Source organism: Canis lupus, chromosome 9, assembly GCF_003254725.2.
Source record: "Canis lupus dingo isolate Sandy chromosome 9, ASM325472v2, whole genome shotgun sequence".
Lineage (NCBI taxonomy): Eukaryota > Metazoa > Chordata > Mammalia > Carnivora > Canidae > Canis > Canis lupus.
Window position 1 is genome coordinate 14,383,107 of NC_064251.1, and position 14,520 is coordinate 14,397,626.

The window sequence follows — 14,520 nt, forward strand, 5'->3', positions numbered from 1 at the left end:
CTCCACTTGCTCTCACACTCTCTCTTTCTAAAATGAATGAATAAATCTTAAAAAATAAATAAATCAGATGCCAATCTGCTGACCAGCCCATTCTCACACTAACAGGAAGGTCTACTTGGGAGACAATTTAGGATCAGAATTTTGGTAATTGACCATGGAAAAAGTATATGGGAGGAAACTGCTTGGATCTGCCGGGAATGAGAAGCCGGTAGGGCATTGAGGTGGAAATGTTCAGGTCAAAATCAAGACCTGGAATTCAGGGGAGTAATCTAAAGCTATGTAGTTTGGCATTAAATGCTGTATGTTTATATGTTAAATGCGCAAACAGAAGCTATAATGTAGGTGAAATCACCAAAAAAAGAACAGAGATGGAAAGCTGAGGACTGAATTTTGCAGAAAGTCCATATTTAAGGGGCAAAAGGAAAACAAACTAGTGACTAAAGAGGGAGTGACAGGTGAGGAGGAAAGAGAATCTGGGCTGGGAGGCATCAGAGAAGCCACAGAGGAAGCTGTATTGGTTTGGGAACGTCCTGGGGCAGCTGAGAGCTGTGGGGAAGCCACAGATTGGCAGACTGGAAGGACACCTCTCATGGACTAGAATTAATCTGCTGGGGACTCAGGGCTGGGAGAGTCAGGAGATCACGTGACCTTTGGAATTTCTTCAAAGCTAGAGATGGAGATCAGTTTCCAGAGCAGATGGAGGTCAGATGTCAGGAGTAAAGAGAAGGTGGGAAAGGAGGATTTGAGAGCTGTTGATGTAGAACATTCATAAAGGAAAAGGAGAAAAAAACGGGATTAGCTAAAGATAGTGGGTCAAATTTATTCATGAGATCTGGAAGTGGCCTACATCTTTGTAAGCACAGGGAGGGAAATATCTCTCTCTCTCTCTCTCTCTCTCACACACACACACACACACACACACACAATCTCAACAGGGCACAGAGATTAATTGTATCATCAGGCTGAGTGGTCAGTAATACTTGAGGTGCTAAGTAAAGGGAGGTGTCCCTAGCATCACGTATATAAACAATGTAGGCTCAGGAGACATCTGTTGCTGCCCTTCTGGTCTAAGGAGAGGAGGGGAGATGTAAAGAATGTGGGATGAAGGTGGTGGTCAATTGGGTAAAAGACGCAATCCCGATCTCTGTCACCATGCAGCAGGAGGCTGGCCATGAGCAGTGCTGTGTAGCATTCCTTCTCTCTGGCCTCCGCCTCTTCTCAGTGCTGTCCCTTTCGCTGCCTTTCAGCCCCAGTGGATGAGGTCAAGCTTTCTATCCTAATGAATGCAGAGGTGGAATTTGGGAAGGACATTGAGCTTCTGTGCTCGGTGAACGAGGCGACTGGTCCAATCACCTACAGGTTTTACAAAGAAGCGGGCAGTCTCCTCTACCAAATCACCTCGAATGAAACCCACGCCGTTTGGTACAAGTCAAAGGCTAGCAAGGAGGATGAGGGACAGTATTACTGCACAGCCTCCAATAGAGCCAACCGCCTTAAAAGCAGTCCCCAAAGCAACGTACTGACAGTCAGAGGTGAGTCAAGGTCTCAAACAGTGGGATCTAGTGTGGCGTTAGCTCATTTCACAGAGGGTTAAGAGACCAGTGTCCTATAGGCTCTTTTGTTGCAAGTGACAGACACGCATCCAAATTAAATATAAAAGAGGAATTGGTTACTATAAAAAATTAGAAATTTCTCACATAGTCGTAATTCCAAATTCTTGGTAGAGAGATAACAATTGGCCCATTTTGGGTCAAATGTCCACCCATGGACTACCTGGGGCCAACGGGATTGGATCGTGCAGAAGAGATATAGTTAGGCAAGCCCACACAAGTGGGTAGAGGGTGGTTTCCTAGTGAGGGAGAAGGACTGAAGAGACCTCAAAAAAGAGCCCACTTCAGTGAATGGTCCTTTAAGACCATAGTTGACTCTGTAGCAAACAAACAAACCCCCAAAAATATTTCTGTTCCAGTTATGAACAGTGTCCTTCAGAGGTAGATGCTTGTGTATGATGCTGTATAGTTACAAAAACTATAAAAATTAGTCTTACTTGTTGCCTAAACCTGATATTATTCTTCCTGGTAGAGGAAGAACGTATGTGTATGTATGTATTTTTTGTCTTCATTTCCAGTCTTTCTTGCTGCATGGATAAAAGGACTCATTGCAGTGGTTGTCATTGGAGTGATAATTGGTGTCTTGATACTTGGGGCCAGATGTTATATTCTGAAGAAAGCCAAGGGTAAGTACAGTTTTCTTTTGTTCCATTCTGGCAGGCTACCTTGGCCAGGAAACTGGCCATGGAAATGAGGGGCTTCAGCTTCACAGAGGGTTGGTGCTCCGTCCCAGTGGGAACTGAGGAGATATAACTGACGACCATTGTTTTTCTCCTTGGGGTGTCATCTTGATAACCAAAGATTTTGGAGTCGGTAGGCATAAAGCTTTTAGTGCCCCTTGGATTCAGTTAGGCACAAATGCAAGCAATTGCTTTCCAGCTGGACAACCCAGAAAAGATGCATCTGGGGGCGGGGGGAGGTTGTATCTACATGTGGACAGAAGAAGCTGTTTATGTGGATTTGGCCACACCTAGTACTGCAGTCAGTAGTAGGGTATGAGCACCATGGAGACCCGTCTCCCCCTCATCCACTGAAGGCCTCTCACTTGATCTGCCTATTGTGCCATGATTTCTACCCTGTGCTTGAGGTTAACCACACATGAAAGGGAAGCCAGGATCACCCACTGATGTTCAGGAATCAGAATTAGCTAGCCTGAACTTGAGGGAAAAGGCACAGTCCCACTAAATTCTGAAAACTTTTTGCAGAGTAAGGCAGGTTCTTTTGGAGCTCCAGTACTATTTCCTGGGATAGGTGGGGACAGATGGGATGAGGAGGGGTCTTATGCTTTTTCTAGAACAAGAAAGCTGCAACCCTTCTGGGAAGACAGGCTCCAGAATCAACCCATTCCTAAAACTGCTCCTGGCCATGGTCTTAGGCCAGCCTGGAATTAAAAGCATAAGGACTGGTGTAGCCTTTACTTTTTGGAATCATTTTGAATCAAAGAGATAGTTGCCCGTTTATCTGGCTTACCTGGTTTCTCTATGGTTGACTTTATCTCTATCACATTCCACTAAGAAAAATCACTCCTGGTTAAAACAGTCAAATGTTATATTTCTGGAGGAAATGATGTGAAATATTTTGGTATAAGACCAAGAGAAGATCTACTTTGTTCATTATTTTTCTTCTTTTTAAAAAACAGGAATATATTTGACTTTCTTTTCTCTTTTTATTGATATTCAATCTTCAGGAAAGTCAAATATGGTTGAGATGAGTGTTTTTATCTAGTACAGATGTGGATATTTTATATTGACTTTGGATTCTCTCTTTCTCTTTTAAAGCCAAGCAGACGCCAGTGGAGATGTCCAGGTCAGTGTGTGTACTTGGAAGATAGGTGACTGCTCTGTAGACATGCATAAACTGTAGGGAAATGCTGGTTGTTAGAAACTTTTCAGTTTTTCTTGGAAAACTCAGAAAAATACAGTCTTAGGTGCAAGTGGTATAGGGATGTGTGTGTATGCACATGTGTGTATTTGGCTCCTTGGAAGATTGCCAGCTGTCCTTCATGGAAAGAATAGCTTTATTCTGAGGTCATGTCCTTCCTATACTGTTACTTGTGAAATCCCCTTTTCCTTATGAAATTATACTGGTAGTAGATGGAATTTTAAAAATTTACTTACTTGGCAAAATAGAACTGGCTTTTAAAAAAGAGATTGTAAAAAAAAAAGAGAGAGAGAGAGATTGTCATATTTTTACTGTTCTTGAAATCCAAAATCCAAAAGTATGGAAAGGATAGCTCTGTTCTGAAGAAAAGCAGTAGCACAAGATGAAGAATTCTGAGCAGTGAGATGCACCATGGCCCTGATACTTATTTTAACAGCAAAATGTTTTTGTCAATATTTTGAAATATTTTGTCAAATGTTAGTTTTCCACACGAGAGGGTAAAAGTTTTCCTAACTTCAGAAATCTTTTCCTGGTTTTCTCATAATCTTTCCTTGATTATTTTCTTAGTTTGAAGTCAGAGCCCAAAAAAGTCACATTTTTTTCTTTCCCTTTGAAATTTCATTTTAAGGCCAGCAGTACCACTTCTGAACTCCACCAATGAGAAGATGTTGTCAGACCCCAATACTGAAGTCAACAGACATTACGGTAGAGTCATGGTTTCCTGCAGTTGCTAAACGTTTTCCTTTGCCCCTCTTAGAATCTGTAGGTGACGGAGTTCAAGTTGGAAAGGAAGCCCTGTCCTCAAGCAGGGGCACTTAATCCAATCAGTCATGGAAGGGTGAGCTGATAAGCAAAGCAGAGCATTTTACCCTAATTTTACCACCGCCTAAACACCTGGGGAATGAAAGGTGGAGAATAATTACAATGCTGTGGATATCCATCCTGGGTTATCTTTCAAAACTTTAAACATTGTCCAAGTATAATTACTATCCTTTTGTTAGAGAGAGAGAGAGAGAAGTTATCAAATTAAGACATTGGTAAAAAAAAAAAAAATACAAAAAAAAAAAAAAAAAACCAAAGACATTGGTAAAACATCTTCTCAGATGGAATTATTACAAGCACAAGATGGTTTCCATTCAGATTTTGCCACAACTAATTTAAATATTTCTCTGTTAGTGGAGGCATTTAAAAGAAAAAAGTGGTACAATCAAAGAACACCTGGTTATAAGGCTTAGCACAAGTTTGAAAGTCAGCTCAGTAGAGTGGGTAGCCAATCTCCAGTTCTTAATCCCATTAGGTCTAGGAGAAAATTGCTTGAGCCTTTGAGCAGAGGTGCCAGCTGCTTCCCAGAGGGGTGGGTGATTTTATCACATACTATACCCTGTCCCAGACCAGTTTTCTTTATCAGTAAGTCTGGGAATAGAATGCTCATGTTCTTTTCTAATTGTGTAAGTGTTCCACAAAATGAGAACTTTAGAATAGTTCAAATATGCCTCTTGCAGGGCGTACTTGAGAAATATGTTTTGAGAATTGAGTAATTGTTATATTACCTAATCATAAACCTTTAAAAAGGGAATAAGACAGTGCCTGGCTGGTTCAGTTAGCAGAGCATGTGGCTCAGTTTCAGGGTGGTAAGTTCAGGTCCCACACTGGGCATGGGGCCTACTTAAAAAAATAAACATAAAACAAACAAATAATAAATAAGTAAATAAACAAACTGGGGAAAATGTATTCCTGAAATCCATCAAATAGAACAAGAACTGAAGAAAGTACATTATGTGGTACAATCCTTACTAAAAAGTGAGTAAGACATTTGTAATAACAAAAGTAATGGACCATAAAGAGAAAAGAGCAAATGTATCATTTTGAGAAATTACATTCAGAAATATGGTGGCATGGGGGGGTCTTTTGAGTATTTGTATTATACATAAATACATAGACACTTTAAATTAAATGCTAATATAGACTTATATTAAAATAGGATTTTCCCCCAAATTTCCAAAATGCAAGAAATACTCTAATTCTTATGTTGTCTCCATGGATTATTTCACTGTATAAGATATTTTAGTAATCACAATAAGTAATTAACTTAAATGCATAATGGAAAATCATGTATTCTTTAGAAGTATTATTTATATTATTTATAATCCATAGAATTATTTTTAATAGAGAACGACTTGATTAAAAAAAAGTTTAAAAAGGTGTTTTTTTTTTTTGCCCACTGAGGTGACAGACTGGAGATACCACAATTTCTCTAAACCATGTTCTCATGCATCTAGCTCTCTAGTTGGAGAGTTGTTAGTTTGCTAGTTTTCTAATTGTTTCTGGTTACTGGCCCATCCCTTTAGAATTAAGCTTAATTTCTAAAGAGTTTGCTCAAAGTGAACAATTCTGAATCTTGAACAATTCATAAGCATAAGTGTCCCTCCCACAGGATGGTGAGCAAGTCACTGGTATTTATAAAGAGACCACACAGGAGTTGGATGCGGCCATAGGAGGACCAGGAGGGAATCCAAAATCAGCTACACTGCTGGTTGCCCACTATGCTAAGGAAGTTAGGCTTGACTTCATGTGTTAGTGGCACTGAGTTTCTTAAGTTATATAAGAAACTAGGATTTCCATTGCCCCTCATCCTAATTGTTATTTTTCAACTAGGTTACAATGAAGATGTTGGAAACCATGCAATGAAACCAATAAATGAAAATAAAGGTAATTAAGTTTTTTTAAAATTAGAAACCTTAACAGAAAAAAAGACCCCCTACAAAAGAACTAAGATGGTTAAGATCTGGGGATATTGCCCCTCCTCCCTCTCTCAGTGACACTCTCCCTGGCTGCTGTGTAAAACGGAGGTGGCTGGTCACTTGCTCCAAAGATTCTATCTTGTGTCCTTACTGGGAAGTAACCTAGGGGCCCCTGGGTGGCTCAGTCTGTTGAGAATCTGACTCTTCGTTTTGGCTCAGATTATGACCTCAGGGTTGTGAGATCGAGCCCTATGTTGGGCTTCAAGCTCAGCATGGAGTCTGCTTGAGATTCCCCACACACACACAACTTGCTCGCTCTCTCTCTCTAAAATAAACGAAAGAAAGAAAGAAAGAAAGAAAGAAAGAAAGAAAGAAAGAAAGAAAGAAAGAAAGAAAGAAAGAAAGAAAGAACCTAAATTCCAGTAAGAAAGAGCTGGGTTATACCTAACAGGGAACTAGCTGATTCAGAATGGGCTATTGGGTACCGTAGGAGGATCTCTTTTCTCTTGGATAGTAGAGGTGCAGGTGTTTTTAAAATAGCATTGTGGTATATCATCAGGTTGTACACCTTAAACTTACACAAGGTTGCATGTCAATTATACCTCAGTAAAGCTGGAAGGAAAGTATTAAGGGTCTAGGATGGGGAGAAGCACACAGGGTACTTCAGAGGTAATAAAAATGTTCTTTTTCTTAAAAGAGGTGATGGGTATGCTGGAACTTACTATTATTATGTGTATTTCATACATAATTTATAAATATTATTTGATATCTAAGTATTTAATAAAAATAGAACATACACTATAAAAAATAAAATAGCATTGCTGCTAATATCTTTTAAAGATAAATTTATTCATGAGAAACACACAGAAAGAGGCAGAGACATAGGCAGAGGGAGAAGCAGGCTCCCTGTAGGGAGCCTGATGTGGGACTCCATCCCAGGACCCCAGGATCATGACCTGAGCCAAAGGCAGATGCTCAACCACTGAGCCACCCAGGCCTCCTGCACTGCTGCTAGTTTTTAAAGACAATGAACAATAGATTCTTTTTTATGGCTTAAAATTCAGAAGGATTGGACTAAATTATTTTTCAAAATTCCCTTCCCCTTGGGGCTGCTATCTTGGGAGCTAAAGTTCTAAAGAACTAAACACCGATGTTCTTGACCGCACATCACTGCTTTTGGTGCTGGTGAGAAAACCTGACTCCAAGACTTCAAAAATAAAACAATACTATTACTTTGAGTTGAAGACAAACTCATTTACCAGATTTCCCCATAACAGCCCAAGGGTTTTTGTTAATTTGTTTTTCTATGCATACAGCTTATACTCTCAGGGCATCTTTAGGCTGGGGGACACCTGTTCCCCATTTCCTGAGATCCTCTCCGTCTTGGAGATAACTTCCTGTGCCTGTGGCTAAAGGGTAGACTTCCAGAGTTAACTGCCGCGGCTGATCCTGGCTGTTCTCCATGTCTACAGAGCTTTTACAGATCCTTCCCCTGTAGAAACAATGGAGGGTCTGGGCAGGAGGTTCCCTCCACATTCTGGGGGGAGGAGGACTCATCACTACCTTCCCAGGCCTGATGTGTCCTGCTCACCTGGAATGGCATTCAGCCTGTGTCTGGCTTCCTCCTCGGAATAGGGAATCCTTCAGTCACTTGAATAGAAATCTCTAATACAGGCTGAGGCCCCCCAGGAAGACTTTGTCTAACTGTAGGGTGCTGTGGTTCTTTTGAGCAGAGCCTCTGACGTTGGATGTGGAATACACAGAAGTAGAAGTGACCTCACCTGAGCCTTACCAAGGTAAACACCATCACTGCAGTTGTTTTGTTTTCTGCTTGGAGGCAAACAGGGTGAGGTGTGCCATCACCCAAGGACAAGGGTCCCTTCAGTTGGTCAGAAGGGAGGTGGTTAGCAGACAGACCTGAGGGACATGCCTACAGCAGGAGCATTGACCCCTGCTGAGGCTTTCAAAGCATAAAACTTTGTTAATTATGAGTAGGTTTTATTGAGCAATTACTAAGTCCTAAGAAGTGTGTTCATTGAGAGACTTTTTGAGGGCAGCCTTATTCCTGGATGTTTGGGATTTCTTCTACAGGTCTGTTCCTTGCCCACATCCAGCATCATCCCTAAAGAGTTGCTCATACACCGAGCTCTGGGAAATGAAATGCATTTTTGAAGATAGTGAGGGCTTGGCTATTTAAAGGGACTCTTGGGTAAATGCTTTTGAAAACACAGAGTCCCCTTCTGTGTAAACAGTGGCACTAGCTTTATACTTCCAGTTTTCAGTCTCAGTTTTCAGCCTAGAGGTCCCCAGCCCCGATGCTGTCCTGGGGAGACTGACTTAGGCTGGACTGATCCATAGCAAATGCTAGAACGTCACTTCCAGTTGTTTTTGTTTTTTTTTTTTTAAAGATTTTATTTATTTATTTATTTATTCATGAGAGACAGAGAGAGAGAGAGAGAGAGAGAGAGAGAGGCAGAGCCACTGGCAGAGGGAGAAGCAGGCTCCACGCAGGGAGCCTGATGTGGGACTCGATCCCAGGACTCCAGGACCATGCCCTGGGTCGAAGGCAGGCACTAAACCACTGAGCCACCCAGGGATCCCCACCAGTTGCTTTTGACACCATAAATAACCACGCATATCCTCCTAGCTGTCCTTCACCCTAGCTCTCCCATGGGCTACTGTACTCAAAGGAGCCACCCAGAGCCTTCTGGCCCTGCTGGGAGGCTCATTAGGGCCATTGCCATGCATCCGCCTTCCTCCTACTGAGGCCAAGCGCTGCCGCTGTGTCCACTCAGCCTGGCAAGCTGAATGCCATTTTCCAGATGAGGCACGTGTAGCATTAGCCAGAGTCACATGGCAATGGCATCCCTTTGTCACCTCTGGCTCCACGATTTGGGAGGAGTTTTGGGTTCCTTCCTTCCCTTGCTTAGGTTCTGGGTACCATGTCAGCAGGCATGTGCACAGAATCTTTAGGTAAGGCTGTCCCCTGCAGCTCCTAGGCTGTGTGCTACCCAGTGGGGCACCATTCCCACAGTCTGCAATCAGAGTGGCCCCCAGGGTCTGTACTGTCTGACCACACAGGGCATCTCGCTTCTGAGTCTGGACCAGACCCGGGGGCCATGGCAGGCCTGCAGTTCTCTTCCTCTATTTCATTGTAAAGTGATTCTCTTGTTAACAAATTAAGGGTGCACGGACCAGCCCCTATGCAAGCAGCCAAGGTACATATATGGTGTACCCCCAACCCCCGGGGAGGTATAGCCTGGGAGGGAGCCAGGAAAGTAAGGAACCAAAGAATATGTAGATAGTGTCAGGTTCTGGTTAGTGCTTGGAAGAAAAGGAATGGGGAGCATTGAGAAGGCATGAAAGGTGGCCAGAGCTGGACTCATTTGAGGATCTGGAAGGAGACAGAGAGATCTGTGTGTTATCACCAGGCGAGAAGGCGGAACCAAAGTGCTAGCAGTGGATGGATTCAAGATATATTTCAGAGATGTGACAACACTGGAGAAATTTTATGGCAGGGATCAGGAAAACAGAATTACTATAGGTTGCATGACTGAACCACCAAACTGGAGGTCATGGTGTCTAAGACTGGGAAGAAAGGGTTCAGTTAGGTTAAGCATGAGATGCCCAAGAGGAGACAGCACAGAACCGAGTCTGGGTGGGATGTGGCTTAAGGGGCTGTAGGGGGCTCCCCTCCAGGTTTCTCTGTCCCACCAGAGCCTGATACAAAGGCCGCTCCATCATTGTGCATAATGGCTCAGTCCCATGGGAAACAGCTTACTTCCTCTTAAGGGGACTCTGGGGTCAGAAGGAAAGGGGAACCATAATGGGGAAAAAGATGCCCAAGAATTTTGAATATGTGTAGAAAAATCATGCTGTCCCCTGACCCTCCAGACTCCACTGGGCGCTCTAGCAGATGGGGATCGCCCTGGGCTCTGGCCTTAGGTTCTGAGGTTCCCCTGAAAAGGCCAGATCCATTCTTTTAGGAATGTTAGAGTGTCTGGTTTTCTTTTTCTTGCTTGAAGGTGGGGTGGACTTTAAAGGAAAAAGAAGTCCTAGGACAGGAGGTGGAAGGGTGCTTTCCTTGCCAGGCTGTGTACAGCTGTAGTCCCCTTTCCCCACGTTGCTGTGACGGCCTCAGGAGAGCTAGAATGAGTACCACGTGGGTGGAAATGAAGAGTTTCCAGAAGATTCAAATTGAGTTTTCTGGACCTAGCCTCCTTGGTGAGAAGGGACAGCAGGGTAGAGCTTTGTCATGGGGGGGGGGGGGGGGCGGGCGTAGGGCATTACTAGGGTAAGGATCAAGATTTGTGGTTTCAAGGCCAGCGATGAGTCAACTTGATTTGGTCTTGGCCAATCCAGTTCCCTGTCCGCAAGGCTCCCAGTTCCACAGCTGAGGTGGAGGAGGGGATGGGGACCGTGTCCAGCTCTGGCTCTGGCTGCTGACCAAGGAGTCACTCGGGGATGGAGGCGGGGTGGGGGGTGGGGGGATGGGAAGGAACTTGTTAAACCCGGTCTGTTTCTTGTTTGCTCTGAGGCTAATTGCTGGGAAAACCCCATGACGTTGAAGCCATCTCTTTCTCTGTTAACAGAGAAAAACAGAAGCCAAAATAAAGCCCCATCCGGAAACATCCCTGACAGCAGAGACAAACAGCCTGTTGGCCTGGGTTACTCATTAGCAGGCAGCTGCTGAGCAGAGCAGGGGTGGCCGTCTTGAGGTGCCAGCCCCCGCCCATCCCTGAGGGGCAGGACAGGGGGGCAGCAGGAGGAACCACGGGGGCAGCTGCAAGTGTAGCCACTCAGCCAAGAAGTGGAAACACCCCACTGCCTTGGCTGATCTGCAGTTATAAGGAAGAAGGGGGTCAAGTGTGGCTCTTGAGTCCAGAGGGTGTTAGAGTGTCCCCAAGGTGACCAGAGAGGTCTACCAGCACCCCTTGTGGTCCTGGGGGCTGTGGATCTTACAAGGGTGTCCAGGTCCCCCGGCTCAGCCACCCCACCCCCTCCCTCCATTCCTTCCTCATGGCCCCCACTCCCATTATGGGATAGGGTCTGAGGACGAGCTGACAGGGACCCCAGTGCACCCAGTGTACAGTGTCCTATATTGTGTATCCCCAGCTGTCTGCCCCACAGCCTGGAGCTCCTGAAAGCTCTGGATCCGAGTCACCTTTTCCCTTCCTCTTCCGTGGTACCCAGCAACGACAGGTGTAGGATCATCCTGAAGGAGTGACTCACCCAGTCCTAACATTGAGCAGAATCCCTTAGGGATATGGAGGTCCCCAGAGATTGGGAATCCCTGGAGCCTCCCTGTATACCCCCAAAATCTGGTGCCACGAAGGGAGCATGGGGAATGGCATAGGCATCTCTGCTGATCTCTTAGAGAAAAGCAGGTGTCCTAGCAGAGGGGTGCCTGGAATCTCAGCCACTCTGGTGAGTACCAACTCCTGTTTGGGGCCTTGAGGGGAGTCATATGAAGCCTTCTGCAAGGCCCTGGCCACCCCAGATGTCCCAAGGTCACCTTTTGGGATCTGAACCCCCACCCCCCCAGGCTTCCTCCTGGTGTTCAGGTCCTAACCCAGGAACCACCAGCATTCAGTGTCTAATGAATGACCACAATTTTAATCCTAAAATCTAAAACTCCGGGGAAGAGGCTCATTATGCCAAGGCCTTCCTGAAGCTCATGGGTCTGAGATAGAGACACTTGCAAGGACATTGACTGGTGCCTTCACTGTCCTATCTGTATGGATATGTATGGCCGCCTCCAGGTAGCTGTGCGAGGCCTGGGATCAGGAGATGCATGTGGCCTCAGGTGCTGCCCTGGAGGAGCTCTGGGTCCACCAGGGAGACAGTCGTGGGACAAATACTGTCAGTGTGGTCGTGGGCAAGTGTCCCCAAAGTGCTGTGGGAGCACAGGAGTCCTTCGTGACTGCCCTGGGCACAGGAAGGGGTGAGAGTGTCAGGGAGTAGGTGGATGGGTGAGGATGTGTGCGCCCAAGAGCCAAAACAAAGCTTGTCCTGGAACTTGGAGGACAAGGAAGGACATGGCAAAGAGGAAGGGCTGTGGGGGCCCAAAGGGATATGTTCAGGGTCGGGGATCATCTCTGGAGCCCAGGGAGTTGAGTATCTTGTAGTTAGTCCATGGGCATGCCCCAGCCAAAGAAAACCACACCCGCGTTTGTACTGAGCATGGTGGCAGGAAACGTCTTACCCTGTCTGGGGCTTCATTTCCGGATCTGTAGAAAGAGAATGTTGGCCACATGGCAGGAGCTACCTTTCTACAATGAGGCTTCCTGGTCCTTGGTGCAGGTGAGAGGAGGCAGGGGAAGTGGCTGGGCCCCATCCTGTTTCCTGAGGCTTGTGGGTGTGTATGTATGTACGTGCTGTGTGTGTACCAGTGTGTGTATACACAGCCTGTACATATACTTCAACAGATGCCCTCCTGGGTGCTTTGTACCCCAAACCCTGAGTCTCCTCTGGGTATAACCCGTACCCTGGTCGGTCATCTGTCTGCCTTTCCATAAGAGTCCAGACCAGAGGATCTCAACCCTATCTGCCTATTAGAATCCCCTGGAAGCTCTAAGAAAACACTGGTGCCAGGGCCACCCTAGCCCATCAGAATCAGTATGAGGCCCAGGTGTTGGCATTTGAAATCAACTAGCCCAGCTGTCAAGATTTTAAGTGGTTCTCAGTCCCAGCTGAGCCTTAAAGTCAGAGATGATGCCCAGGCTCTAACCCAGGCCTCAGAGCCCTGCCTCCTGGGAGGGGCTGGCAAAGCAGCTGGACACAGAGACACGCTGGGAGGGAAGGAAGGATGGGGCCTCGCGTGAGCTGGAGGCTGCAGGCCTATACTGGAGACCCCTCTACATGTGGCCTGCCCTCAGGTCCAGGGTTCCCCTTGAGTAGGTGGACCTGCCCCCATAATGGCCTGTTGATCTCATACTTCCAGGCTGAGAATGATGATAATTAGACCAGGATCTTCTAAAGCCAGGAAATGGCCTGAGCTTAGTGGCAACAAGGTCTCCAGGCCCTGATGGAGACAGGCACTTGTGGGGTGGGGTAGCGGGCAAGCAGGGAGCCTCAGACATTCTCCTGCTTCGGCAGTGGGCTGACCTGGTGCCCAGAGGCGGCTGTTGACTGTGCCTGGTCACTTTCCAGGTCTGGAAACCAAGGGCACAGAGACGGTGTACAGTGAAATCCGGAAAGCTAACCCTGGTGAGTGAGGGCCCCTGACTCCCCCAGCCTGGGGGATGCTTCCTCCTGAGTCCTCCAGGGGGCCTGGGGAGGGGGCAGGAAGAAGAAGGAGCAAAGGAGGGTGAAGCTATTGACTGCCTCTCTCCTGCCACTCTTAAAAAGTAGACACGTGTTATGTGTGCTGTAATTTAGTCAATGAACACTTAGTAAGTGCCTACTGCATGCCAGGGAAACAGAACCTCACATGTTCATACCTAGCTAATGGGCAGTTGGGCTGGAGTGTGTCCTGGCACCACTGTGTGCTCATGTAACCCCAAGAGAGGTGGCATGGCCCCACCTATTCTCAGGAGCCCACCAGCGCTCCTTACCTGCCCCCAATTCCACAGGCCCTGGTGCACCAATGGGTGCCCAAAGTTCATAGACAAAGTCAGTGCTTTACTTTGAAGATGCTGGGTAGCTTTAGTCTCTCTGGGGGTGGGGTATGGATCTGCTCCTTTGTTTCTCCCTGTCTTTGATTCGAGATCCCCAGCTCAGTTCCCACTCCACCACTTTGTCATGAAGAGCTTCCCCCAGGACTCAGCACAGTGCCCATGGAACTGGGCAGGCTCCCAGCAGTATCATTTTTTGTAAAATTATTCTATCCCATTCTGGGGAAATGAATGGAATATAAAGACTACTTTTAAATTCTGAAAATAACTCATAACCCAAGGCTTATTAGTAAGATTCTGGGGGAAGTGGTCACTATGTGGATATCTTACTTTGTACAACATTCCTGTATTTAAGTGGATTCTCTGAGAAGCATTGCAACTGGCCCAGAAACTTTGGTACAGTCCAGCTTCTCTGAGCATGGGCCACAGACCGGTACCAGTTGGGGTCTCAGGGCCAGCCCAGACCCACAGAATCAAAATCTCCAGAATCTGAACTCTAGCAGGTTCCCAGATGTTGTTGACGCTGCCAGCCTATGAGAAGCACTGTCTTAACTGGAGGAGACTACTTCTTATCTGAAAGAAGAATCACCCCTTCATTAATTTTTTTTTTAATGGTATTTTCAAGGGTAGAACAGAAACTCAGTCTCTTGTGGAACTTGACACTGATTTTCG

The 14,520-nt window shown here is 45.9% G+C and overlaps 1 protein-coding gene across 4 annotated transcripts in view; it reads left to right on the top strand.

Moving 5' to 3' along the window:
• Window positions 1-14,520, top strand: part of PECAM1 (platelet and endothelial cell adhesion molecule 1) — a 53,668-nt gene that overhangs the window by 25,178 nt on the left and 13,970 nt on the right. For 2 of the 4 annotated variants that reach the window (XM_025436500.3, XM_025436501.3), the window contains exons 8-14: window positions 1,248-1,532; window positions 2,129-2,236; window positions 3,389-3,416; window positions 4,120-4,196; window positions 6,147-6,200; window positions 7,966-8,028; window positions 13,385-13,441. In XM_025436500.3, coding sequence (XP_025292285.1) covers window positions 1,248-1,532; window positions 2,129-2,236; window positions 3,389-3,416; window positions 4,120-4,196; window positions 6,147-6,200; window positions 7,966-8,028; window positions 13,385-13,441 — 672 coding nt within the window. The remainder of the gene's footprint in view (window positions 1-1,247; window positions 1,533-2,128; window positions 2,237-3,388; window positions 3,417-4,119; window positions 4,197-6,146; window positions 6,201-7,965; window positions 8,029-13,384; window positions 13,442-14,520) is intronic. The other 2 variants (XM_025436502.3, XM_025436503.3) reach the window with 1 other exon arrangement.